This window comes from Elephantulus edwardii, unplaced genomic scaffold (genome assembly GCF_000299155.1).
Source record: "Elephantulus edwardii isolate Elephantulus edwardi_28Jun2011 unplaced genomic scaffold, EleEdw1.0 scaffold00062, whole genome shotgun sequence".
Lineage (NCBI taxonomy): Eukaryota > Metazoa > Chordata > Mammalia > Macroscelidea > Macroscelididae > Elephantulus > Elephantulus edwardii.
Genome location: NW_006399812.1, coordinates 17,090,878 through 17,118,601, shown reverse-complemented (window position 1 = coordinate 17,118,601; position 27,724 = coordinate 17,090,878). Strand labels below are relative to the sequence as shown.

Below are 27,724 nucleotides of genomic sequence, written 5' to 3'. Positions count from 1 at the left end.
TTATACTTTTCATTGAGGTTTTTACTAATTTTGCACTTCTTACTATTTTTTTACTCTTAGTAGTAAAGACCAAAAGTTGTATCTTACGTGGTTACTCAAAAGCTTTCAAATAAGGCTCTCTGCTCCTCATCAATTGACAGCCCTCTCATCTCATGCAGCTGCATCCCTGAGACAAAATGGTGACGGTCAGAATAAACAGATTCGGCCACAATGGAAGCCTGGTCTCCAGGGATGCTTTTAACTCTGGCAAGATGAATGCTGTTGCCATCAATGACCCCAATCATTGACCTAAACTACATGGTCTATATGTTCCAGTAAGACACCATCCATGGCAAGTTCAATGTCACTCTCAAGGCTGAGAATGGGAAGCTAGTCATCAATGGGAAAGTCATCTCTACCTTCCAGGAAGATCCTGTCAACATCAAGTGAAGTTATGCTGGTACTGAGTATGCTGTGGAGTCCACTCACGTCTTCTCAACCTTAAAGAAGGCTGGGGCTCATTTGAAGGGTGGTGCCAAAAGGCTCCTTCTGCTGATATTCCCATGTTTGTGCTGTGAGAAGTACGACAAGTTTCTAAAGACTGTCATCAACGCCTCCTGCATCCAACTGCTTAGCCCCTGGGCTAAGGTCATCCATGACAACTTCAGCTATGTAGAGGGATTCATGACCACATTCCATACCATCATTGCCACCCACAGACTGTGGAGTGCCCGTCGACAGTTGTGGTGTGATGGCTGCAGAGTTGCCCAGAACATCACCTCTGCATCTACTGACACTGCCAAGGCCGTGGGCAAGGTCAACCATGAGCTGAATGGTAAAAACTTACTGGCATGGCTTCTGTGTCTCACCCGAAATGTGTCAGTCATGGATCTGACCAGTTGTCTGGAAAAAAGTAGTCTTGTCATCAAGAAAGTAGTGAAGTAGACATCAGAAGTGCCCTTAGAAGGCATCCTGGGATACAGTGAAGACCAGGTTGTCTTCTGTCACTTTAACAGTGACACCCACTCTTCCACCTTTGTTGCTGGGGCTGACATTACCTTCAACAGCCACTCTGTCACTCTCATTTCCTGGTATGATAATATATTGGCTACAGCAACAGGGTGGTCAACCTGATTGTTCACATGGCCTCCAACGCCAGCAATGGACCCAGAGGAGAGACAGACCCCTCAGTTGCTGAGGAGTCCTTGCTTCAACTCAATTTATCTCCCAACCTTTTCTCCAGCACCGAGAATCTCAGATCCTTTACAGTTTCCATCTAGTCCCCCTGAGAAAGGAGAGGAGCTTAGAGAACTCATTCTGTCATGTACCATCAATAAAGTATACTGCATTTTTAAAAAAACCCAACAAACAAAAATACCACAAACAAATCCAGCTATGAAAACAGCTGGCATTAGGGAGCTCTGGTGGCCTAGTGGCAAGAAGCTGCACCACAATCTGAGGTACGCAGTTCCAATCCACGAGATTCTCTGCTGGAGAAGGAGGGGCAATCTCCTCCTGTACCAGTCAGATCCGATTTGACAGTACACACACAAAAAAATTAAAAAATAAAATAGCTGGCATTGTTACCTGCTTCATCAGGATACAGACATGAACTACTATCAACATTTGAATCGCTTTTAAAACTTGTCATTCTAACTTACTGAGATTATGTTTCTTTCAGATGTTATTTATACCATCTCTCTTATTTCATGATTAAGCTTGTCAGCTCTATTTTTATCTCTATCTCCATGTCACCTTTCATTTGAATTAAAAAAAAACCCACACAACCTATTAAAAAAACCCTTATTCTATGGCTATTCTTCTAACTTAGGTTGGATCCTTAGTGTAGTGTATGAATAGGAAGTATTTGTTTTTAAAAAACTTATGTATTAAGGGAGCTCTGATGGCCTAGTGGCAAGAAGCTGCACTGTAATCCCAGAAGTATGTAGTTCAAATCCACCAGACGCTCTGCTGGAGGAGGGGCAATCTCCTCCTGTACCTGTCAGATCCAATTTGACAGTACACACAAAAAATAATAATTAAAAAAAAAAACTTCTGTATTAAAACCTGCATTTTTCCCCCCTTTAAATTATCATTCCGTACAACATAGTACAAAATACGGTATTTCTACTATCATTCCAAAGTATTTTTAACTTCCATTATTTTTCCTTTTTTAACCAATAAGTTATTTATATTTTTATGTTTCTAAATGCATATATAGGTATCCCCACTTTTCAAAAGTTCACTTGGTACTATTTAATTTGGATGAAAGATTTGTGTAATTATGTTTTCACAAACAAAAAAAATACAAGAATTTTCACTTTTCCAATAAAAGATACAAAGAGGAAATGGTCAGCATTTGAGCTATTAAAAGCCGCAGCCCACACTGAAAATGGAACTACACTGGCAATTCTACTTTCACGTAAATTGTATATTTATCATATCATCATTTGTACTACCTATTTGTGCTGTTAGGTTTTATGTGTTTGGTAGGACTTGGCTTATTTTTTAAGTCTTGGAATGTGCAAATCTTTTCTCATAAATAAATGGCAATTGTTTCTTTGCTTTACATTATTTCTGTTTACAAAAGTTTCATAGGAATGTTCTATTTTTGCATATTTTTGAATGTTCTGTTTGTATTCATTTACTTACATCTCTGTCCATAATACCAGATTAAACTTATTGAAGAGTACATGGAACAGAAGAGGAACGCAATGAGTCTCTATTTAATGAATGTAAATATCCAAGAACATCATAAAATGTTTAAACATATTCAAATCATACTGTTCACAATAGCTCAATCTAAATAACTCTCATTTTCTATGATCAGTAATGAAAAGTACCCAGAAATATAGACACTCTTACTTGAACAAGTATTTTGCCCAAACGATGCAATGAATAGGTTCTGAAGGTGTGTTGCGAATTGTACAGCCAGGAAAAGTTCTCTGTGTTGGTTTAGGATGACATTCATAGCACTCAGTTACACCCTGCCAATTCAAGAAACAAGAAAAATATTTCATGATGGTGGTTTCTCAACCTTCTATGTTACAATTTGAAGCATTTACTGAAGAAGAGTAAAGACTACAGCCTTCAAAATGGATTACATCTCAATATTAAAAACAACAACAATAACTGATTACTGGAACAAAAGGCAACATATGACATATGGAAAAAAAGATAAAAGTTGTCAATGACTTCAGTTGGAGAAGAGTACTAAATATCCCAACAAATGCAAAAAGAATAAACAAGTATGTCTTGGAGGAAGTGCAACCGAAATGCTCTTTAGAGGCAAGGCTGGTGACACTTCATTGCACATCACTAGGCATGTGGTTGGGACATTATGCTGGGAAAGACAGAGGATCAGGGAAAACTAAGACAGCTTTCAATGAGATAGACTAACACATTAATTTAACAAAAGGCATGGCAGAGAACATGAAGATACTGTAAGATGGGCCAAATGAGATGGACTGACAGTGACTCAAACAACAGGCATAGGAGAGCATGTGAGACTGGCACAGGAAGACCAGAGTCCTAATTTGTTGTTCAAAAGGTCACTTTAAAAGTCTTACCAAGAGCACTTAATAACAAGAAGTTATAACTGGATTTTATACAGCTGTGAAAATACTATCAACTCCAAATTTCTTATTTTATTGGTTAAGAAAGCTCTGACACAAAAAACCAATTTATTCAATCACAGTTAAAAGATAATCATTTTAAGGGGAGCTCTGGTGGCCTAGTGGCAAGAAGCTGCACTGCAATCCCAGAGGAACATGGTTCGAATCCACCAGATGCTCTGCCGGAGAAGGAGGCGCAATATCCTCCTGTACCAGTCAGATCTGATTTGACGGTACACACACACAAAATAATAAATTTAAAAAAAAAAAAGAAAGAAAAGATAATCATTTTAGTACTGAAAACGAAATAGTGAGAGTGAGTGTTGGGACATGACCCAGAAACATGTTAGTGTACTAAGACCAACATGAGATTTTGACATGCATATGGGAGTGAAGGAGGGGAGGAGGGGTAAAAGAGAAGGGGAGGGGAAGAGAGAGGGAAGGATGAGGGAGAGGGAGAGAGAGAGACAGACACTGAGACAGAGAGAGACGGGGTGGGAGGAAGTTTAAAAGTGTGGTCTAATCTACTTGTTAGGAAATTAGATGGCTACCACCAACTCTGAAAGTTGACACCTTCATACTTTCTATGCTATACCAAGCTGAAATCATTTCCTTGTGATATGCTGGCTGGGGAAACTAGAATGTCATAAATCTGAGTACTTGTAATAAAAGCCTGCACAAACATTCATATTGCTCTTCTTAAAAATCAAGGCAACAACAACAAAAAAAATCAAGACAACAATGGATCAAATCTCATCATTAGGAAGGTTTTCATGATTCAGTTGACTTAATAGATCTGCTTAACATTCAGTCTTTATCAGTCAGGCAAATGAAGCAATTTGTGAACTCTAGGAGATTACAACTGTTCGTCATCTTCCAAATAATAAATTTCAGTAAATAACTACAATACTGAGGTGCCTTGTAGGGCTCTTTGAAAATATGAAAAGTTAATAAAACTTATTAGAGGACACGGAGCTACTCTTCAAGAACAAACAACTCAGCTTCATCATCTCTTGAAGTCTGTGCCATGTTGGAAAATACGAAGCAACTCAAAATAAAAAAATGAGTATGAATACACAGGAGGAATTATTAAAAGTGGCCTGTTTTGTAGCAAATCTTTTGTAAACTAAGTTATAAGAAGAAATGCTGGCCAAGTGAGAGGCTTAAGATTTGAACCCAATAGCTGCTCCAAAGGAGAAAGATGAACAATATTCTCTCATGTGATCTACAGCCTCTGAAAATCTGTTGGAGAATCAGCCAGGAGTTGGTTGTAACTTGACAGTAAAAAGAGAATATTTGACTAGATATTTTTTTATTTAAAAAAGTGTGTTGTATGCTATCAAATCAGATCCAACTGTATAGGAGGAGACTGCCCCTCCTTCATCAGCAAAGCCATCTGGTAGATTAAATCTGCACACCTTCAAGATTGTAGTGTAGCTTCTTGGCACTAGGCCACCAGAGCTCCCTTGACTAGATACAATTTTACTAAATATTTGACTATATAGTGTTCAACTGCCGGTATACCAAAAAAAAAAGTGAAAAAAAAAATTACTGCATCTGATTATTAAATATGAGCTTATCCGGATCACAAGGAAAAACTGCTAGAAAGCTGTCCACCAATAATCTCTCAAAGTTGTGAAACTAATATTCAGAGCCAGAGCCTCAGTGTCTCCTAAAAATTAAGTGAACTAACCATCATCATTCATTTCAACAGGTAGGGAAGAAAAAGAGGGACGGGAAGCCTGAGAAAATGTTCTAAAACCAGCAAATGCTTTAAAAACCAAGATATGAAAATATTTTACAAATCACAGGGGGGTAAGGGTTTGCTCTGTTAACATTACACTCAGACCCAACAGCCTTTCAATAAGCTTTCTTGAAGTAGCTATATTGGCAAGCATCCTTCCTTCATACTAAAGTGGAAAAAAACAAGAACTACTATTATAGCTTATCAGCAGATCCTGAAAGGTTTCCCTGATTCAACTAAAATGAATAAACATTGCCAGCATACAACAGTCTTTGTAGTATGATACTAAAAAAGCTTCCAAGGATAACATTTAGCAGTTAAAACAAATGGAGCCACCATTTCAACATGGATAAAGATATTTGACCATGTAAATACTAAATTTTAAGGAGATACTTTCATAGTTTAAAAAAGTGCAAATAAAAATTATTTCCCAAGTTTATGTAGTTTTTCTTAAAAAGATTGAAAGAAAAAAGTGAACAGCAAATGAGTTATAATGCTGAAATTTCATAAAACTAAGCTGTGAATAAAGAGGTGAATGTCCCATTATTCTCTAGATTTCTAGAAGTATTCAAAGTTTCCTTCAGAAGTCTGAATGCAGACATCTTTAGACAAAGTAACATATTAAATGAAGTCTGAATCATAAACTAGGACATATAGTCTTATGGTTTCAAAGAATTTTTTTTTAAACGAAGTTTTTATTTTATACTTCTTTACTTAGAAAGTTTATATACATTGTTTTTCACACTGGATATTTTCCCTTTTCCTTTATCCACCCCTCCCTCAAGTTAAAAATAATTTTTAAAGTCAAGTTTATTATGCTTACCAATCTTGAGACTTCAGTTCAAGCTAAATGAACTGATGTGGCACAGAGCCACATGATATCTAAATAATAAATTGTAACAAATTATGGATAAATTTGTGAAGAATGAGAATTCCAAAACCCTTCACTATATTCACATAGAACCTGCACAAAGAACATGGTACTCCTTCAAACAAAACAGGATGATACTGCAGGGTTTAAAATCAAGAAAGATCTGTATCAGGGTTGAATCCCTTCACACTTACTCAATCGTCTACTGAAGAAATAATCTGAAAATCCACACTATAAAAATCTAGCACAAGGTCTAGAGACAGAAAGCATAACCACATAAATAGAATGCAAAAACTAGAGACTGTCAGAACATCTACTTATATAAATTGCATTTCAACATAAAGAAAACAAAAATATTAAATAATAATATTTTTTAAAAAGAACATTTTTACAACTGGATCAATAAGCAACATCATAATAAATGAAGAAAGACTAAAGTTGCCATGGATTTCCTTTTCCCTGGATCAACAATCAATACCCCTAGAGGAAGCAGTCAAGAAATCAAATGACATTATCACACAAGCAAATCCGCTCCAATATACTTCTAAGGCTTAAAAAATGTCACTTTGAAAACTAAGGTTTATCTGACATGGTATTTTTAATCACCTCATATTTTTGTGAAACTAACAATGTATAAGGAAGATCAAAATAGAATTGATGCACTTTAATGATGGTGTTGGTGAAGAACACCAAATGGATTACCAGGACAGATGGACAAATAAATTGGTCTTGGAAAACATATAGCAGTATACTCCTTTGGTTCCTGGAGAAGGATATCTTCATACTTGGTAGAGACCAACTCAAAAGACCCTTACAGATGAGCTCTGGAATCCACCAGATGCTCTGCTGGAGACGGGAGGGACACTCTCCTCCTGTACCAGTCAGATCTGATTTGATGGTACAGACCAAAAAATTTTTTTAAAAGACCCTTACAAGAATCAGGTTGTGTTTTGTTTTGTTGTGTACATGGTGTGGATTATGAGTTAAAACCAACTGACAAGCATCTAACAAGTTTAATATGGGCAAGAAAATCCTTGTCTTGAGTATTGATCTGCAAATTTCATACAAAATAAAACTTTACTTCTTTCTCCAAGTCAGTGTAAATATTTGCCAAATTAAAAAAAACCCCAAAACAACAATAAAAACCCAACAACAAAACCACAAAAACAACCAAATAGTTCTTTACCTTTTTGATAATAGTTACTTGTCCAAGATAACCAGCAGTTCCACTCTCAATAAGAGGTACATCAGCTGCCAGACACATTCTATTTACATGGTTTCGGGCAGCTAGAAGACAAACTCAAGTTAGCAAGAGTTGAGAGGGGGAAACACACAGAAAGTAATTCTCATTTACTAAGATGACATTCTCCTAAACAATTTCTTTTTTTTTTATTTTTAATTTTCTTAAAGCTATAATTAGAACAATACAAAAACTGAATGACAGAATGCTATGGTTGAAATTAAAGCCACAGCTATAATATAGGAGCCATAATTTTTATCTGATAATAATACTAGAATAATGGCAAGTTAAGGATTCTGAAAATGAGCCCTACTGGTACAGTCATTAAACGGATGGCTGCTAATCAAAAGGATGACTGTTGAAACTCATCAGCCTCCAACAAGAGAAAGGTATTCTTTGTTTTTTCATTTGGGAAAATTTCAAGCATAAGAAATTTATATATACTACAAATGTATGTCAGAAAATAGCATCCCTAGAACTAAAACAAAAAACAACCAAACACAACCCTTTAAATTCCAAAGTGCCAACTTCCTTTTTCACTACCATTTCAGTCTTGTAACTTCCTGCTATGGAGTTGATTCCACACCAACCATCCAAGAAAGAACAGAATGACCTCACAGGGTCTCCATCCAGTGGCTGACTAAGTATGCCGGGCTGCTAACTGAAAAGGTCAGTGATTCAAATTTGTAAGAGGTTCTGTAGTAGAAAAATGGTCTCTTCACTGTAAAAACATATTGTCTCAGAAGCTCAATGGAAAGTCATGAACAGCTGAAATGAATTTCACAGCAATGAGTTTCTCATCTCTATGGAAACAGACCTTTCTCTTGCTGGAGGCTGATGACCTTCAACAGTCAACCTTTTGATTAGCAGACAACCATTTAACCACTGTACCGGCAGGTCTCATTTTCAGAATCCTTAACTTGCTATTTTTCTAGTATTATTATCAGATAAAAATTAGCATTCTGTCATCTCATTTCTAAAACATTCATTTTCAACCCTGGCTGCACTTTAGAATCAATCATCTGAAAGTGCTGAAAAAATAAGATGTTCGATCTTCAGTGACCTTAAATGAGACCTAGACACTGATATTTTTATGGTCTCTGTTTAAACGAAACCACACTATATTCAAGTATTAGAGTCATCTGAAACACACTTAAACACTTTACAAACCTTCATGTTTTTACAATTTTTGTTAGAATAACTAAATTGCTATCGACAACAAAATAATTCCAGGTAAAATGACAATCTACTGGCAATCTTTAAACCTGATATCCTTTTAGGTCTGTAAATTTCAATAATAAGCAAATATTTTAAATAACATTACATTTGTAAATGGCCTTGATATATGGAGAGAAAATATTTAAAAATTAAAACAATCTCACCTCTGTTATCTAAAGCATTCATAACCAATATAAATTGTCGGAAAAATTCCACATTATAGTCAGGACTACAAAACAAAACAAAAAAAGGTCATCAAAACAATAGCTCATACACACTCTTTACAGTAGAATACAAAAATCTAAAGTTATAAATGAAGTGACAATAATACAAAAATAACTGCTATTAGGGTGTCTACTACATAGATAATTAGGTCTGCCTTTTTCCAAACATAGTAAGCAGGTCTGAATTATTTCCCAAAATTTCCTACAGTAACTACTTATCCTTTGCTGGCCTGCTACCTATGGCCCAAGAGCAAGATATCAGATTGGCAGAGGAATGGCATATGACTTCACGAGTCCCACCAAGTGGTCTTCTGTGGGCAGCAATTGCCTGGGAACATACAAAGACTACATTCCCAGGACCTGACTGGCCTCTGGCTTCACCTCACATGGTCAGGATCAGACTGGGATAAGGCCCTTAGGGTCTCTGCTTTTAGAAGTGGACTGAGAAAACAACACAGGGTTTAGGGTCTAGACTCAAGCTTACGGAACAAACACCCAGAGAAATAAAAACAGCTGGATATAACTCCTTGAGAAAAAGGAAAAGACTTTAACTCCAGAACTACAAACAAGGACTAGCTATTTTTAATACCATTTATTTAGAAACAAGACAATTAAGGCCCAGAGGTTCTTTGTTCACAAATCTAGAAAAATTTTATCTTTACCAAGATCAGAATGTATGTGAAATATTGTCAAAATTACTGCCCCCTCCCATTCTCAGTGTTATACCACAGAAGTCACAGAGTGCTAATCATAGTATCTCGGAGGGAGGCTCTTAACTGGAAAAAAAGAGACTGCTGAAAATCGACCAGAATGAAATATATATATTTAGAAAAGTATAAGCACGCAGATAAAAAGAATTTTAGTTTATAGTTTACAGTCATTCAGATGATGTAGTCCAAAATGACAGATGTGAGCTTATACTTGACAACCTGAATAGAAAAGTGCCACCAGATTAGGGTGACTCCTTAAGAGACTATACCATCAATTGTTATATTTGTGTACTGCTGACCCTCTGGTGGGTCTGCAGAAGCTTTAAATTACACAGAAGGAGACTGCCCATTTTTCTTTTAGCAGCAATTGGATTTGAACCATGTACCTTTGTGTTGGCAATATAATTCCTTACGACTAAGCCACCAGTACTCCCTCCTCTGTTTTAACAAGGAAAGAAAGGAACCTAGGCAAGCAATGTGCCTGATCTGTCACTGTCTGTCACTGTCTAAAGCAGACAGAACTCTGGGGAGAGACTGTAGACCACATTTTTGGATTAGCATCTTGACCTCTAATTAGGATTTGTATAATTTTTAAATTATTTCTCCCATGACACGAATAAAATTATAAATGTGATGCATTCTCTCTAGAAGACAGGCTGAAATGATATAAATTCAAGCAAAATGTTGAAGTTATAATCACATTAAAGCTTTGCCCTGGGGGGGAGGGGGGGGAATCACAACAGAACTCCCCAAAAACCCCTCATCATTTAAAACAATATAAAATACTTTATACATATTCAATTAACTTAGCTGTTAAAATTCTTACCTCTTATCTAGATCATTCATTTAATCTGTATATTTTTACTTATATGAACAGTCAAAAGAACGCCACTTACGTGGGCATAAACTGTATCATAGCAAAAATGATCTTATAGCAATCAGAAAATACCTCATGATGCTGTCATGATAGGCTGTGATGTTAGCTTTTGGGTAAAACTGCAGTACACTTTCTTTGGCAACCTATAAAAATAAACAATACTAAATTAGTAATAGTCTAATATGTCTATCTGTATTTGAAATCTACTTCTGCCAGATTCCACGATTTCTCACCTAGTAAACTTAAAAGGCTTCTGATTTCTATGTTGTTGTTATGTTCCATCAAGTCACCTGCAACTCATAGTGATCCTATGTATCCTAGCTGTGCAACTTGCCCTATCCTAAGCCAGTCTAATCGTCTCTGACAGACCTTTCTGATTTCTATATAGATACTTATTTAACTTATTATATTAAAAAGGAGACCTTGTGATATACTAAGTGTTCGGGGTGCTAATAATTCAAATCTACTGGCTTTTCTTTTGGAGAAAAATGAGGCAGTCCTACTCTGTCCTATAGGGTTCACTATAGGTTGGAATTAACTCCACAGCCCTAAACTTAGGTTTAATTTTACTTATACTAAAAACTGAAGGAATATAAATTTAAGATTAAACTATATACATATTTCAGTATAACAGAAGATTCCTCCCAAAGATGCTTCCGTGTGGATGCAAGCTTCAGCAGAAAAATAAAACTGTATGACCAAGAGTCAATCATTTAATAAATATTACCTGAGGATCTGTTGTATATGAGGACACAGTGTTGTGTAAGAGACATTAATGAGACCTAGATTAATCTAAGTGCAAACAACTGACAAGGGGCACATAAGAAAGAGTGGTTGTCATGAGAAGATGTGACTTAGGCTCTAAGGTTTAGGCATGGATGGAGGAATCAAAATATAAAAAGCAGACATCTGTTGTGTTTGTCAAAAGGGCAAGGAGAAAGGCAAAGGGAAAAGATGTTTGAAGACTAAATCATAAAGGTCCATCAAGGAACTAAAGAACTTCCAGAGCTCAGGGGATGCTATCTTCTTTTAAAGGCAGTAACAACAGCTTATAGCTTCCCAGGCTCCTAAACTGAGGGGTAGACTTATTAATTCCTTTAACCTAAGGAAATAAAATATACAAGTGTCATATTCTATTTACAGAATCAGGAAGAGTATTATCTATTTCTTCGGTAGATCAAACGAAGAAAGCTTTTGCTTATGACATATATAGCAATTCTTCACTATTTCTTAGCTAAAAAGGGATAGCTTCACCCACTTTGCAAGAGTCAGTATTACTCTGATGTAAACAAAAGAGCTATCAAAGGGTTACAGAAACTGTTAAAAGTTACCTGTGCTTTTGATCTTCCAACATGTTTCTTTTGAAACAAAAACTGCCTGTTGAGGTTGCTGACATCAATAGTATCCAGATCAATCTGGAAATACATAAAATTCATATAAATCACATGTTTTCTGGTTTATCTGAGCAGTATCACTTGTCTCAGCATCCACAACCCAGAAGTGACACTACATTAGTAGAGAAAAAAAGAGTTTCACAACTTATCATTCTAAAATAGTCAAAGTAATTTCTTACCATACACAACACAACAAAATTTAATAGTTTTCAAAAAAATTTTTTAAAGACTTTATTTTTTTTCTTTAATCATTCTGTAAAATATTTTAATGAATTCCCAAGATGCCACAAAAATATACATATATTTACTGAAAATCCATTTCTCCATCAATTTAATTAACTGTTTATTTTCTAATATATTAAATTTTATACCTTGTTCTTTCTTTTTAAATGATACCTAGGAGCCCTTGTAGCCTTGTAGTGGGCTAAGTGAGGTTCGATACCAACAACTGTCCCACAGGAGAAAGATGTGGCAATGAAGACATAGCCTTAACCTTAAATTTTGAGAAAGAGATTCAAGTCTCTTCCATACAAAAGTTTGCTTACAATCATGACTTGAGGAATTCAAGGGAGATTTCTATACATGGTTAATAAAAAGTTACCAATTACTAAGTTCTATCTGATTGCTACTTTAATAAATACATAATCAAATGACAAATTAGTTCACTTTGCAAACCTTCACTGATTATGGTTAGTCACTTTAATTTCTTTTAATCTACAGAAATAATAAAACATTCTAATTGTGAAATACTTCAATATTTGATTAAAAACTCTAAGGCTCATTAAGACATATTAACTACCTAAACAGTTATTTTGTATATTCTATTTTAAAATGGCCCTTTTATGCATCTATTAATAGTTATAATCTAAGGAATAATACTTGTGATACAGATTTGAATCTGAATCCTTTATAACAAACAAAAAAATTCTTTCTCATTAATGACTGAGTAGTTCAGTTTGTCACTTTTATTCACTCTCCTTATTTCAGGTTTCCTCATTACATGTAAAGTACTTTAAACTCACATCCAAGTTTTAGATAATATAGACAATCTTTAAATCTTTATATTAGTAATAGAAAATTCTAATTGGTTAGACTGGCAGAGGATATGGCAAGGTTCTTATCTGTTCTCTGAGTCACAGCTGATTTGATACGATGCAACAATAACAACAACCTGCTATGTAGAACACTGTATAAGTTACTGTGTGCCCATAAGAACAAATAATAGTAAAAGTACACAGGAGGACATGTCCAAAGAATACCAAAACAGTAAGTCTATAAAGGAGCTATTACAAATAATGCTTATTTTCTTTTATTTAAGATACACATCTTTCACTTTATCATAATTTTGGTTCCATAAAAATCTCATATCAAAATCAGGAAAGACACCACAAGAAAACTATCGGCTAAAAAAAAAAAAAATTTGAAAAAAAGAAAACTATCGGCTAATAATATGCAAACATCCGCAATAAAAAACTAGCAGACAGAAACCAACAGTACCAAGAGTCTTGCCATGACTAAGTAGAATATAACTTCTACTCATATTCCAGAAATGTACAGAGAGTTCAGTGTAATACAACACATCAGTAGAGAATAAAACCAACACATATGATCATTACAGATTCAGAGAAAGCATTTAATAAAATTCCAACACCTTTTCTTTATGAAAATCCTCAAGATGACTAAAACAAAAAGACAGTTTCTCAATATGACTAGAGTTATATATATGAAAAAACAATAGCCAACATTATACTTAAAAGAGAAAGATTGAGAGCTTTCTCCCTGAAACTGGGAGCAAGACAAAGGAATTCACTCTTACTGCATTTACTCAACAATGTATTAGAAGTACTGGCCAGATCACTCGTTATGTGCCGTCGAGTCCCTTGCGACTCAGCGACCCTATATACAACAGCCCTAAACCCTGCTCTATCCTGTGCCAATCTCAATGTCTCCGACACACCTATCCCAATTACCCCAGTTACTGAATCAACCCAAACTCATAGAGGGTCTTCCCCTCCTGTACTGTCCCTCCACTCTCCCAAGCATAACATCCCTCTCCAAGGACATGCAACATCTCTCCTTGCAACATGTCCGAAGTATGTCAGACAAAGCCTCATAATCCTTGTCTCCAAGGAGCAGCCTGGTTTAACCCTCCCCAGGATGAAATCTGTTCATTTTCTTAGCAGTTCATGATACGTTCCAGCACCACAGCTCAAAGGCATCAATTCTCCTTCGATCCTCCCTGGTCACCATCCAGCTCTCTGATGCATAGCAAGTGACTGCAAAGACCATGGCCTGTATAAGGCACACCTTAGTCTCTAGAGTGACACTATTGCTCTTCAGTACCCTGGAGAGGTCCCCAACAGCAGACTATCCCATCACAATACGTCTTTTCATTTCCTGGTTGCTGGTACCAAGAGTGTTGACTATGGGGCCAAGCAAACTAAAGCTGTGAACAATCTCAATCTCAGTCTCTTCACCATCCATCCTGTTGCTGCCAATTGGCCCAGTGGTGAGAATCTTTGTCTTCTTGATATTGAGCTTTAATCCATATTGAAGTTTGCAATCCTTGACCCTCTGCAGCAAGTGTATCAGGTCCTCCTCAGTTTCAGCAAGCAGGGTTGTGTTAATGGGGAAAATAAAAATTGTAAAAGAAGCTCTCATGACTTAGTGGAAAGGAAACGCGCTGCCAACCAGAACTGCATGGTTCATGCTGCTCCAAAGAAGAAACATGGGCAATCTCCTCCTGTGTGATTTAATGCTTCTGGGATGGTTCTGAATCAATGGTACATAATAAGATTGGAAAATAAATGAGTTCATCTCTATTTGAAGATGATATAATGCTACAAATACCAAAGAGTCTGTAAGAAAATTACTAGAGCTCATAGAAGAATTCAGCAAAGTCAGAGTATTAAATCAACAAAATTCAGTTGTGTTTCTATACATTAGAAAAGAGAAATCTGAAAAGAAATTAGAAAAAGAATTCTATTTATAAAAGCATTTACGGGAATTAAATTTAACTAGGGATTTGAAAGATCTATATAATAGAAATACGCAACAGTTAGAATAGACTAAAGGCTTAAACAAAGATAAATATCTCATGCTCATGGAAAAGTTAATGCTGTTAACATATCAACACTCACCAAACCCATCTATAAAGTCGATGTGATCCTGACTGAAATCCTGAGTCTTCTCTGTTGCTAAACATCATCAAGTCTATTATCACTTCTGGCAATTCTATGGAAAACCGATCTAAACCTTGTCCTATCCTGTGCCACTCTCTCACTGTGTTGATGCATCCCGCAGAGAATTTTCCTCTCATTAATGAACCTTAATTTTTCCCAGCATTGCCTTTCTCCAAGGACTCACACCTTGCCCAAAACCTGTGAGACAAAGTTTCACAGCTCTTGCTTCTAAGGAATATCCTGGTTACACTTCTTCCAAGACAACTGTGTTCTGCTGGCAGTGCATGGAATATTCACCACTCTGTCAACATCACAATTCAAGGGCATCAATTCTTCTATCTTCCTTATTGTCATACTTTCACTTGCATACAAAGCAACTGAAAATGCCATGGCTTGGGTCACACCTTAGTCTTTAAGCTGACATCCTTGTTCTTTAGCACTTCAAAGAGAAAAGTCCTTGACAGATTTTCCAAATGCAACACAAATACGTTATGAATGTTGCTACCAGACTCTTTAGAGAAATGGAAAAGAATCAATCCTCAACTTTATATAAAGTGGCAAAAAGGCCTCAGTAGCTAAAATTAAGCTGAAAAGAAAGAACAAAGTAGAATGGTTCACATTTCTGGGTTTTAAAACATACTATACAGCCATGGACTGAGCAAGGTTTCAATCTCTTGTGTATAGGGCTGCTATGCTCCAAAGTGACCCCACAGCACCTACAGCAACACACAGCTAAAATAAACCAAGCAGCGTGGTGCTGGAATAGACACAGAAACCAATGGGACAGAACCAAAAAGCATAGAAATAAGCACACACATCTCTGGTCAAGTGCTTTTTGACAAGGGTCTATTAAACAAGGAAATAAAATTCAATAAATGTGTGAAAAATGGGATTTTTACATGCAGAAAAAGGAAGCAAGGTCCTTGCTATACGTTAAAATGAATGAATGAATGAAAGGAGAGCCGCCTCCTCCATTATTCCTTGTCCTCAGGAGGAAAGCTCATGCTTTCTTTTGAAATGCAACTTTCTTAAGAAATCTGCCTTTGCCTTTACAAAATAAAAGAAAAAAGAAGAAGGACCAAGTTGTGGCTGAGGGGCAAGAAGCTGAACTGCAATCCAAGAGGTACACGGTTTGAATCCACCAGATGCTATGCTGGAGAAGTAGGGGCAATCTCCTCTACCAGTCAGATCCGATTTGACGATACACATGCAAAAAAAAAGAAAAAGAGCAAGTGGGGGCAAAGCTGTCTGTGTAGTTTATCATCGAGTGACCTTACTAGTCATAGTTAGACTTTACCATGTAGATAGGTGGGAGTATATGAATGATTAGTTTCATCAATAAACAAGGGAACTGGCTAATCTCGCCATTAAATTGAGCAATCCAGCAGCCAGAGAATTAAACGGTCCCCACCAGTGAAGAAAAGCAGCTTTGGGAGCAGAAATTCTTGTTCCACTTACAGAAGAGAAGCAACAGCCAAACCAGAGACCTTACAAGAGATGAGACTAAAGTGCTACACAGCTGGAAACAGCGCTAAGAGCCTTTGCCCAAGCTTGTGGACAAGTAGGGCTCGGAAGCCAATACTGGCAAGCCTGAGAACTTTGTAACACTGGTCTAAAGCCATGGGGTTCAAGGTTGAGGTGACGGTGTGCACGTCTCTGAAGCTGTCCTGATTGTATTCCACTACTAATCTGAGTTACAATCTTTTGACTTCCCCAATATAGCTCTATGTGGTCTGTGAGCTATAACCTCATATTTGGGACCCAGTAAAGGATAAAGACTGGTGTTGAGATGAACAGAAAGTGGTACAGGTGCATGGGGGACATGTCTGACCTCATAGGAATTAGTTTTGTGTGACTGATGCTATTAAAATAGTTCCACTTCGTGATACTGAAAAAAATTTCAGAAATGGCAGTCCTTGCTCTTTTTTACAAAACTTTCAACATATTTTCAATTATCTAACAGCATTATGAATGTACAAAGAGTAAAAGAAAATAAATCGGACTTAATAAAAACGAAACATTTTTTCATCAAAAGACTTTTTTAAAAAAACTACTGGTTTATTTATAAGATCTTATACAATGTTTTCCACAACAAATCTTTCTCATTTGTTTAACACACCCCTCCTTCCACACATCAAATTTTGTGACCCCTACCCTATCATTACCACCACCCCCAGATCCTCATACATGTTTTACTAGTTATCTGTTTCTACAATAATGGTCTTATACAGGATTTGTCCTTATGGGACTTATTTAGTTTACTTAGCATAATGCTCTCCAGTCCCTCCCAAGTTAGACAGTGATTTACAAAATCATTGCTCCTGCGCACTGTGTAGTATTCCATCATATGAATGTACCATAATTTCTCAATCCATTCGATTATGGTTGGATATCTGGGCTGTTACTATGTTCTTGCGATGGTGAGTAACGCTGTTATGAACACTGGTTCAAATCTCCATTTGTGGGGAGCTCTGGTGGCCTAGTGGCAAGAAACTGTAATGCAATCCCAGAGGTGCGCGGTTCAAATCCACCAGATGCTCTGCCGGAGAAGGAGGGAAAATTTCCCTCCTGTACCAGTCAGATCTGATTTGACGGTACACGCACAATAAATAAATTTTTTAAAAAAAATCTCCATTTGTACCTCAGTTCTAGTCAAAAGACTTAAAAAAATAGGTGAACTATCAATTGGAAGAATATCTTCCATATAGCCAATAAAAATGTAAAATGAAAATAATACATAAAAAGTTTGACAGTATAACAGGAAAAGACGACACATTAGCACATCACAAAATTCTTATTTCTACCAAATACACACAAAAAAGATATTCAACATCATTGTTGTTGTTATGTGCCACGCAAGTAAAAAACACAATGAGACATCATTTTTCTTCGATTAGAATGGCTTAAAAGAAGCTTTGGTGGTGTTGCTGTGTTGTGGCTTGAATACACATGTAGCTCTAACAAAGTAGGATGGGCAGACTCTTAACCTCCGAAACCTAATGGAGGGTTGCTACCAGTTGGAATCAACTTGATGGCTGAGATGTTTAAGGATATCTAAGATTTCAAAAAACAAAACAACACATATACATTAGCAAGGATGTGGAGAAACTGGGACCCTTAGCCATCACTGGTCGGAATGTAACTACTACAGCAACTATGAAAAATAGCATAGCTGTTCCCCAAGGTAGGAAAAAAAAGAGAGAGAGAGAGAAACATTACTAGCATACGACCCAAGGAGTTCTGGTTGTATAGTCGCCATGGCTGCATGGCTCACCCAAAGGTGGCACCGTTCTGGCAATTTGAGTACACAAGAAGCTAACAGGGATAAAGACCAGCAATCTCCTCACAAAGACCAGCTGGAAGGTCAGGTATGAGTCAGTCAGATTGATGGCAATGAATTTTTTGAGTCTGTTCATATAACCCAGTAATTGTACTCTTCGGTATACACCCAAAAGACATGAAAGAAGAGACTCAAAGAGATACTTCTACACCAAAGCATCAATGTTTGCTGTAGCACTATTCAAAACAGTTAAAAAGTGAAAGTTATCTAACTGTCCACAAAATGATAAAAGAATTAAGAAAATGTGGTACACACATGACATACCATAACTAGTAGGAGAAATGAAGTCTTGATACATGCTACAATACAGATGGAGTCTGAAGATATACTACGTAATATCACAAAAGGATAAATACTGTATAATTTAATTTGTATAAAAAGATCCAAATGCAAAGAAACCAAAGTTTCTTTTCAGTTACCAGTAACAGGTAGTAGTTGTTATGTGCCTGTCAAGCTGAAACTGACTCACAGTGAGTTTTCAGAGGCAAGTTTTCCCGAATTGCACTTGGAATTGTTCATCTTATTCTAGTGAAGCAGCTGGTGGATTTGAATGGTATGCCTTTGGGATGGCAGCAAAGCACCTTACCACCAGAACTCCACCTGAGGCTGGAAGGAGGAGTTACGGATTAAACAGTGGTGAGGGGGGGAAAAATCCTACAGAGTACAACTGATGAAAGAGTAGGGTTAATGAAAAATCAACCAGGAGAGGATAAAATAGACGAACGGGACCTTCTAAGAATCAAATCCCTATGCACTTCCAAAAACTTCTCCAACAGGGTAAAAAGGGAAGTCACAGACTGGGAAAAAATATTTGGTAATGACATGTCAAATAAGGGGATTATATCTAGAATTTATAAAATACTCGAGCAATACAAGAAAAAGTAAAGAACCCAATTGAAAAATGGGCACAGAACATGAACAGACATTTCACCAAAGACATTCAGATGGCCAACAAGCACATGAAGTAATGTACAAAATCCCTAGCTCTAAGAAAGATGTAAATTAAAACGATGAGCTATCATCTCACCCAATTAAGAATAGTAAAACTTAACAGAATAGCAAACGTCAAATGCTGGAGAGGTAGCGGAGAAACTGGAACCCTTATTCACTGTTGGTGGGAGTATAAAATGGTGCAATCACTATGGAAGGCTGTATGGCACTTTCTCAAAAAGTTGCAAATAGAGATACCATTTGACCCAACAATTCCACTACTGGGAATTTACCCTAAAGAAACCATAAACACCACCCAAAAAGATATATGCACACTCATGTTTATTGCAGTTTTGTATACCACTCTGAAGCCTGCTCTATTCTGAGCCAATCTCACTGATTCTAACATATCTACCCTCATCACCCCGGGTACTGTATCAATCCATTTTATCTTCCTCTACTGAGCTGTCCCTCTACCCTTCTAAGCATGATGTCCTTCTCCAAGGCCTGGTCCCTCCTGGCAATGTGCCCAAAGTATTTGAGCCAGAGCTTCAAAATTCTAGCCTCCAAGGACAAACTTGGTTTCATCTTTTCCAAAACAGCCTTATTTGTTTTCTCTTCTCCAGTACCACAATTCAAAGGTATTGATTCGAACCAGAGCAAAAATAAAGAGAAAGCTAAAATTAACGTGGCCAAATGTCAACAAGTGGTGATTTTGGATAAAGGATGTGTGATCATATTTTGAAAAAAAAAAAAAAAAAAAAAAAAAAAAAGGTATTGATTCTTCTGTCATCCTTAGTCACTGTTCAGTTCTCTAATACATAGCAAGAAATTTTGAAGACCATGGCCTGGATCAGGTGCACCTTAGTCTCTAGACTGACATTGTTGATTATCAGTACTCTTGAGAGGTTCATGTGCAATTTGTCCTTTGATTTCCTGGCTGCTGGTGCCAAGAGTGTTGATTTTGGAGCCAAACAAGATGAAGTTATCATCAACTTCAATCTCTTCTCTATCTATGATGGGGATTGCCAGCTGGCCAAGTGGTGAGAATCTTTGTCTTCTTGATGTTGAGCTTCAATCCATACATATTAAAGACTATAGCCCTTGACCTTCTGCAGCAAGCGCTTCAGGTCCTCCTCATTTTCAGCAAGGAAGGTTGTGTCATCTGCATAATGCAGGTTGTTGATAAGTCTTCCTCCAAACCTGATACCACACTCCTCCTCACAAAGCCCAGTCTCCTGAATGATCTGTTCTGCATATAGAATGAAAAGGTATGGAGACAGGATACATCCCTGATGCACTCCTTTCCTGATTTTCAACTATGCAGTGTTTCCTTGATCTGTTCTGAGGACTGTTTCCATGTCTAAGTACAGGTTTCATATGAGCACCATTAAGTGTTCTGGGATTCCCATTCTCCTCAAGATCAGCCACAATTTGTTGTCAAATGCTTCTGTTTAATCAATGAAACAGATAGGCATGCTCTCTGCTTTCTGCCAAGATCCACGTGACATTGGAGATAATGTCTCTAGTGCCACGACCTCAATCCAACCTGTACTTCTTGCAGTTCTGTCAATGGTTTTTCCATTCTAGTCGTTTTTGGATAATCTTCAGCAGGATTTTGCTTGCATATGATATTAGTAATACTGTTCAATATATGATATTAGTGATACTGTTCAATAATTTCCAAACTATGTTGGGTCACCTTTTTTTGGAATGGGAATAAACGAGATCTCTCCTAGTCAGGTTGGCCGGGTAGAATATCTTGAACAAGTGAGAGTAATAATAGGTATTCAAATAAAGTTTAACATTTGAAAACCAATCAACTTAACCAACTACATAAGTCAAATAAAGAAAAAGAATCATATGATCGCAATCACATCAAGAGATGTAGAAAAGGCACTGGGAAAATCCAACACTCCTGGATAGAAAGTTTCAACAAAATAGGAATAGAAGAGAAATTCCTCAACATACTTAAGGGCATCTAAGAAAACCCAACAGCCAGCATTATTCTAAAAAGAGAGAAGAGTGAAAACATTCTCCTCTGGAAGGTCTGAAAGGTCCTCAAATACCACTTTTATTCAAAATCGTATCAGAAGTTCTATTCAGGGCAATAAAAAGAAAAGGTATACAAACTAGAAAACAAAACTAACCGTATTTCCAGGGAATATGATCCTATACACAGAAAATCCCAGACTCAGCAAAAAAGTTCATCAACTTGGCAGAAGTGTGTTAAGATGAACCTAACACAAACCAGCCCTTCAACTCTGAACATATTTCTAAACAGAAATTGGTAAAGAAAATACCACTTATGACAGCTATCAAAAAGATCAAATACTTAGGAATATATTAAACAAGATACAAAAATCTGTACAAAACGAAACAAACAAGGGGAAGAGACAAAAAGGGTAGAAAAACTATGCACACCCATGTTTATTGTGGCTTTGTTCGCAATAACAAAGTCCTAAAAACAACCCAAGTGCCCATAAACGAATGGACAGAGCAGCTCTGGTATATTAACAGAATGGCATATCATGCTGCATTGAAAAACAAGGAACTCATGAAATATTATACACAATGGTGACCCTGGCAGACACTATGCTGAGGGACAAATACTGCATAGGGTCACTTGTAAAACAGGACTGATGTCAGGGTTGAGGGAAGACAGAGAAGACGAGGAGGAGAATTGTTGTCATGACAGGAGTCCAGAATGAAGGCTGCACAGTGGAGTTGACTTGGGGGGAGGGATTGCGTAACAATGAAAGAGTTTTTCTTTTACTTTTCAAGGAGAAGAGTGAATGGGAGGGGCATGGAGAAAAAGGCAAAAATTAATGAATGGAAACCCTAAGTCTGTGTAAACTTTCATTAATTTTTTCTTTTTTTCTTTATGTATTTTTTTTTGCATGACAAAGAATCTTTACTTTTAAATGATTACCAGTATATTAATAACAAGTAACAAGTTTCCATATTCTACTATCTAGGAACTTCTACAAGAAACTCAAGAGCAGCCCCAACTAGACGACTACAAGTGTGTTCTGCTTTCCGAAAGGTCACTGTATGTCACCTCACTTAACAAAGGGCCTTCTTTAGTACCTGTTTCCATAAACTGAAGTAAATTTAAAAGCGATTTTTGCTTTTACAGAAAAAAAGGCAAAAAGAGTGAAACCAGCATCCAGGAATTTGTTCTTGCAACAGTGCACACCAAGCATTCAGTGTTACCGAGCTCCTCTCGTGGTTACTACACTCAGCATTTCCACATTGAGCCATCAGTTCTGAATTATCTGAACATTATATTAACTTTTTTCGGCTTTATGCGTTATTTGGTAACTTATTTTGGGGGTCGAGAATGTTTAAAAAATTTCCCACATAAATGAACGTAACTGCACCTTCATTTCATTTTGGTTTAGTAAAGGTGTCACGAGAAGGCTCTACTTTTGGATAGCAAAGAAAACCTCTATTCATTTTTCTAACAGAAAGGTTTCTTTTAAGGCGGGCTGCTATTCAAACAAGTTACAAAAAACCCATTTACTACTTTTTCATCAATAAAGCCCCTGGCCTTCAAGAAAGATTTAGGGAAATGAAATACTTAATCCATTTCTTTCTTTGAAGAATTGTTTTCCTTTTACTAGCTATCTAAGAAAGAACTCATATTGATATATGCTAACTACAGCCCAAGAAAATTGTTAACGTTTATAAGAAATATGAGGTAAAAAGATGAAATCTTTGGATAAGCTCTAAATCTACACAAAGTACTAGGTTTTGCTACTCTCCAAAAAGTAAAGGAATTTATAATATACAGAAATAATTTAACGCTTTGTCACAAGAAGAAAGCTTTGCTAAATCTTATTCCATGTCACAGCATCTAAAATGCCAATCCATGGAGCAGGGGTCTCTTCCTCTCCTATCCATTTATGTGGTAGTTTTCATGGATTTCGGGCTGGGTGTCACACACAAAGCTCAGGAGATCATCCAGGACATCATCTCTGTTCTGCCAGAAGTAGGTCTGGAGGATAGTCATCTTCTCCTGGGTCTCCTTCTCCACCTCAGTGCTGCAACTGCCATGGGATCCCAGAGCCGCAGCTTCCTTGGCCTTGAACTCTTTCTCCCTCTGCAGGCGGTACTGTTCAATTTCAGCCTGTGCTTCTTCTTTGGCCTGCTTCAGCCTCCGGTTCTTCCGCTTGCAGGCCTCCGACACCTTCTCCGCAGCTGCAGTGCGCGCTTCTCAGCCTGCAGCAGCTGCTGAATGCCCTGCGACTGACTCGCCATGGCGCAGGCAAGCCTAAAGCTGAGCGAGCAGCCTGTATCAACCCTCCGCCTTGTTCAGGTAAGCCGACCCTTTATGTATTTTTTATTACTAATTCTAATGAAAATTTACAGAGATTTTGGATTTCCATTCATTCATTGTTTCATTTTTCTCCCTGCCCACCCCTCCAACCCCACAATCCGCTCTTCTACTTGAAAAGTAAAAGAAAAATTCTTTGTTATACAATCCCTCCCCCAAGTCCTGTCCATTATGCAACCTTCAACCTAGACTCCTGTCATGACAGTAATACCTAATAATCATATATCCCTCTTAAACAGTTTTCTCTCTCATCTGTTTCAATGCAGTATACATTATTTATCCTATCTTTCTCAGTCTCCTCCTAACCCCAATATCAGTCCTGTTTCACAACAGTGGCACTATGCAGTATTTGTCCTTTTGTGACTGAGATATTTCGCTCAGCATAATGTCCTCCAGGGTCACCCATTTTGAATAATATTGCATGAGTTCTTTGTTTTTCAATGAAGCATAGTATTCCATTGTGTGAATATACCAGAGCTTCTCTAGCCATTCGTTTGTTGATGGGCACTTGGGTTGTTTCCAACTCTTTTCTATTGTGAACAAAGCTGCAATAAACATGGGTGTGCATATATCTGCTTGGGTGGAAGCTATGGTTTCTTTGGAGTATATTCCCAGTAGTGGAATTGCTGGGTCAAACGGTATTTCTATTTGCAATTTTTTGAGAAAGCACCATACAGCCTTCCATAGTGGTTACACCATTTTACACTTCCACTAACAGTGAATAAGGGTCCCATTTTCTCCACAACCTCGTCAGCATTTGTTGCTTGCTATTCTGTTAAATTTTACTGTTCTTACTGGCGTTAAACAATATCTCATAGTTGTTTTTAAATTGGATTGTTTACCTTTATCTCACTGTGGTGCTAAAATTAATTAAAACAAAACAAAACAAAAAACACCACCACAGGTGATTTCCACACTTCCTCCTTTCAGAACCTAATCTACTGACATGGTAGTCAAAATAGCCTGGTAGTCCTGTTATAAGAGAGGCATCCCGAGAGAGGAGCGAGGTATCGAGAGAGAAGAGGGGTTGCGAGAAAAGAGTAGTTGTCACGAGAGGATCAAGTCTTGTGAGAGAAGATCTTGCAAGAGGCATACTAGCCCTCTTACCCGATCCAGAAAAAGTAAAGATGATTTATCTTCAAGTCAAGAAACAAGACATTTCACGGAATTAAGAAGAAAGACCACTGCTTATCTCATGAGCCTTCCTGCATGGTACCAAAGCTGGAGGCAGAGCCTTCTCTCACCCCAAACTCATCTGGTCCTCCTACCTTCCTTCCTCTAGATCCTGTCCCCTTAAAGCTATAACCACGGGGTGTCTCCTGTGCTGTCATAACAATCTATGAAACTTAATCCAACCACGTCCCTCAGTCTCACTGCATTCCTAGTACCCACAGGACAATGGCCATTGGTTTGGTGGGCTTTCTTCTCTACTTTTGTATTTCTATTTCTTTGTTATATTCCTTCCCCCAGAAAGATATCAAAACCAAACACATGGGTATTCTGTAAGCAGGAGAAATAGAACAGAAAAAATCTGAAAATAGTAAAATTAGGGAATTGTTCATTCAAAAAATTAAAGTACCCAAAACAGTAAAAAAAAAAAAAAAAAGAGAGAGAGAGACACACAGACCAACTGAACAGAATCAGGAACTCAGAGGTAAATCCCATCAAAGAGGAAAATAACCTACAAACAGGGTCATTATGAGTCAGTTCCAACTCAACAGCATTCGATTTTGGGTGTGCTTTTTTTGTTTAATGGATGGCAGATCTTGAGTAAGTGCAGAAAACGCAGTCTCTAACAAATGGTGTATTTTGCAGAAAAATGGATAAAACTCATACATCATACACTATACAAACCAAACTAAAGATGACTCAAAAAGTCTAAATGTAACTCTAAAGAAAAAATTCTAAAGTAAATTTATGGCAAAAAGTTTATTTTAACAAAACACGCAAAAACTTAAGACAAACTTGGTAACTAAAACCACAGAGAAATTAATTCTATATGAAGATTAAGATTTCTCCAAAAGAGTAAAAAGAGAATCTACAGAACAAGAGGTTCAGAGATGAAATTAAAACAATGAGATACCATCTCATCTCAGTAACAAGAGCAAAATTCCGACACAAAACCACAAATGTTGGTGGGTGTGTACAGATATTAGAACTACTGACATTTACTGCTGATGAGACTGCAGTGGAACTACCACAGTGGAAAACAGTACTGCATGGCCTTAAAAAATTAGAAATAGAAATACCATTTGATGCAGCAATTCCACTAGGCATACAGCACAAAAGAATGAGTGCTAACAGACATATATACATACGTGCACTTCTATGTCCATTGCAGCATTATTCAGAACAGCAAAGAGCGTTCCAGAAGCCCCAGCACCTCCAGAGGTGGCACAGGTTCCACCTAGAGTTCCAACCCTGGTATCTTGCCCAAAGGCCTAACGATTGGGCAGTCCTCAGGGCTGGGCCTCATGCCATGGCTTGAGGCCGCACATCCCCAGCACCACATGTCTATCATTTCTATCTGTCTGTCAAGTCTCGGAAGTTATTTCAGTCTAGACTTTGACCTGCCCAAGGGGCTGGGAAGTGGAAGCGGGCAGTCTCCACAACTGCATTTAGCCTATGTGGTTGGTCAGATGCTGGGGGCACTCTCACCTCAGGTGAAGACCCCAGTTCTGGGTGAGGACCCTACCCTGGTGAGGATTCCAACCCCAGGATGCAGAAATCCTCAGTGTTACTTCAATGAAGACCAAAAAAATATAAATCTGCAAGGAATGCAAGAATACAAGTAGAATCTCAGAGCTAGAGGGAGACAGAGAGAGAGAAAAGACAGCCATCCTTGTTCCCTCTAAGCAGCTGGTGGATTAAAACCACCCCACCAGAGCTCTCTATTAGTCACGTTATGCTTACTTAGAAAAACAAACCAAAAAAATCTCTTACAGTCTTAACTTTGATATGAACACTCATCCTCAAGGGCAAAGCAATGGACTACCTAAATTATTTTAACCAAGTTAACTGAAGGAGTACTTAAGGCTTAATGGTAAGGAGTTGCATGGTAAGGGAGCAACATACACCTGGAAGCAGATGAAAGTTAGATATTAAAATACTTTTTAAAAAATTTATTACCCAGGTGCCCATCAACAAACGAATGGATAGAGAAGCTCTGGTATATTCACACAATGGAATACTACGCTGCATTGAAAAAACAAGGAACTCACTCAATATTATTCAAAATGGGTGAGCCTGGAGGACATTATGAAGAGTGAAATATCTCAATCGCAAAAGGACAAATATTGCATGGTGCCACTGCTGTAAAATGGGACTGATATCAGGGTTGGGGTAAGAATGAGAAAAACTGGATAAATTGTGTATACTGCACTGAAACAGATGAGGGAGAGAATAATTTAAAAGCGATTTATGATAGGGCATTATGGTTATCACAAGAATCAACAATTCAGGTTGCATAGTGGAATGTACTTGGGGTGGTGGTGGGGTGTGGGGGGATTGTGTGCCAAACGAAAGGGGGGCTGGGCGGGGAGAGAAGTGCAGCAATGAATGAATGCAAATCCAAAATCTCTGTAAATGTTCATTAAAATTATAAAACAAAAATAATATAAAGATCTAAATTAAGAAAATTAAACTACAGAATGAATACAACATAATTGTTCTATATTTTGTTTGTGAATTTTTACTTTTGAGCATGCCACTTAGATACATACTTCTGGGGGACAAATGGATTTCCAACTCAAGGTTTAACTTTTAGCTCAGGTACTTCGAATATTCCTGAAAAGCAATAGTTTTTAAAGACTGTATATTTTTTTTCTTAGCTTATGTTTTCTGCATGAAAACATTTTGCTAACTGTTGTTCTGTGCTGCACTCTAAGCTTTCTCTGCTTATCTATTTTCTAAAATCAAGTATGCATTTATGGGAAAATATTCATGTCAACATAAATGAAAATAAAATGTTCTATCCAAAAAAAAATTTATTTAACTTGAATATTGTTTAAATTGATAATTTCCCTTCAAATGATATGGAAAAGCAAAACTCTTCTTAAAATT

General features: G+C 37.2%; 1 protein-coding gene and 1 pseudogene across 1 annotated transcript in view; both read right to left on the bottom strand.

The window, feature by feature from the left end:
• UBA2 (ubiquitin-like modifier activating enzyme 2) overlaps positions 1 to 27,724 on the bottom strand; it is an 88,145-nt gene that overhangs the window by 57,081 nt on the left and 3,340 nt on the right. Inside the window, exons 2-6 of the mRNA XM_006887848.1 lie at positions 11,809 to 11,892; positions 10,550 to 10,620; positions 8,831 to 8,895; positions 7,395 to 7,495; positions 2,845 to 2,966 (exon numbers count right to left, since the gene is read on the bottom strand). Coding sequence (XP_006887910.1) covers positions 2,845 to 2,966; positions 7,395 to 7,495; positions 8,831 to 8,895; positions 10,550 to 10,620; positions 11,809 to 11,892 — 443 coding nt within the window. The remainder of the gene's footprint in view (positions 1 to 2,844; positions 2,967 to 7,394; positions 7,496 to 8,830; positions 8,896 to 10,549; positions 10,621 to 11,808; positions 11,893 to 27,724) is intronic.
• Positions 23,222 to 23,586, bottom strand: LOC102856450 (annotated as a pseudogene).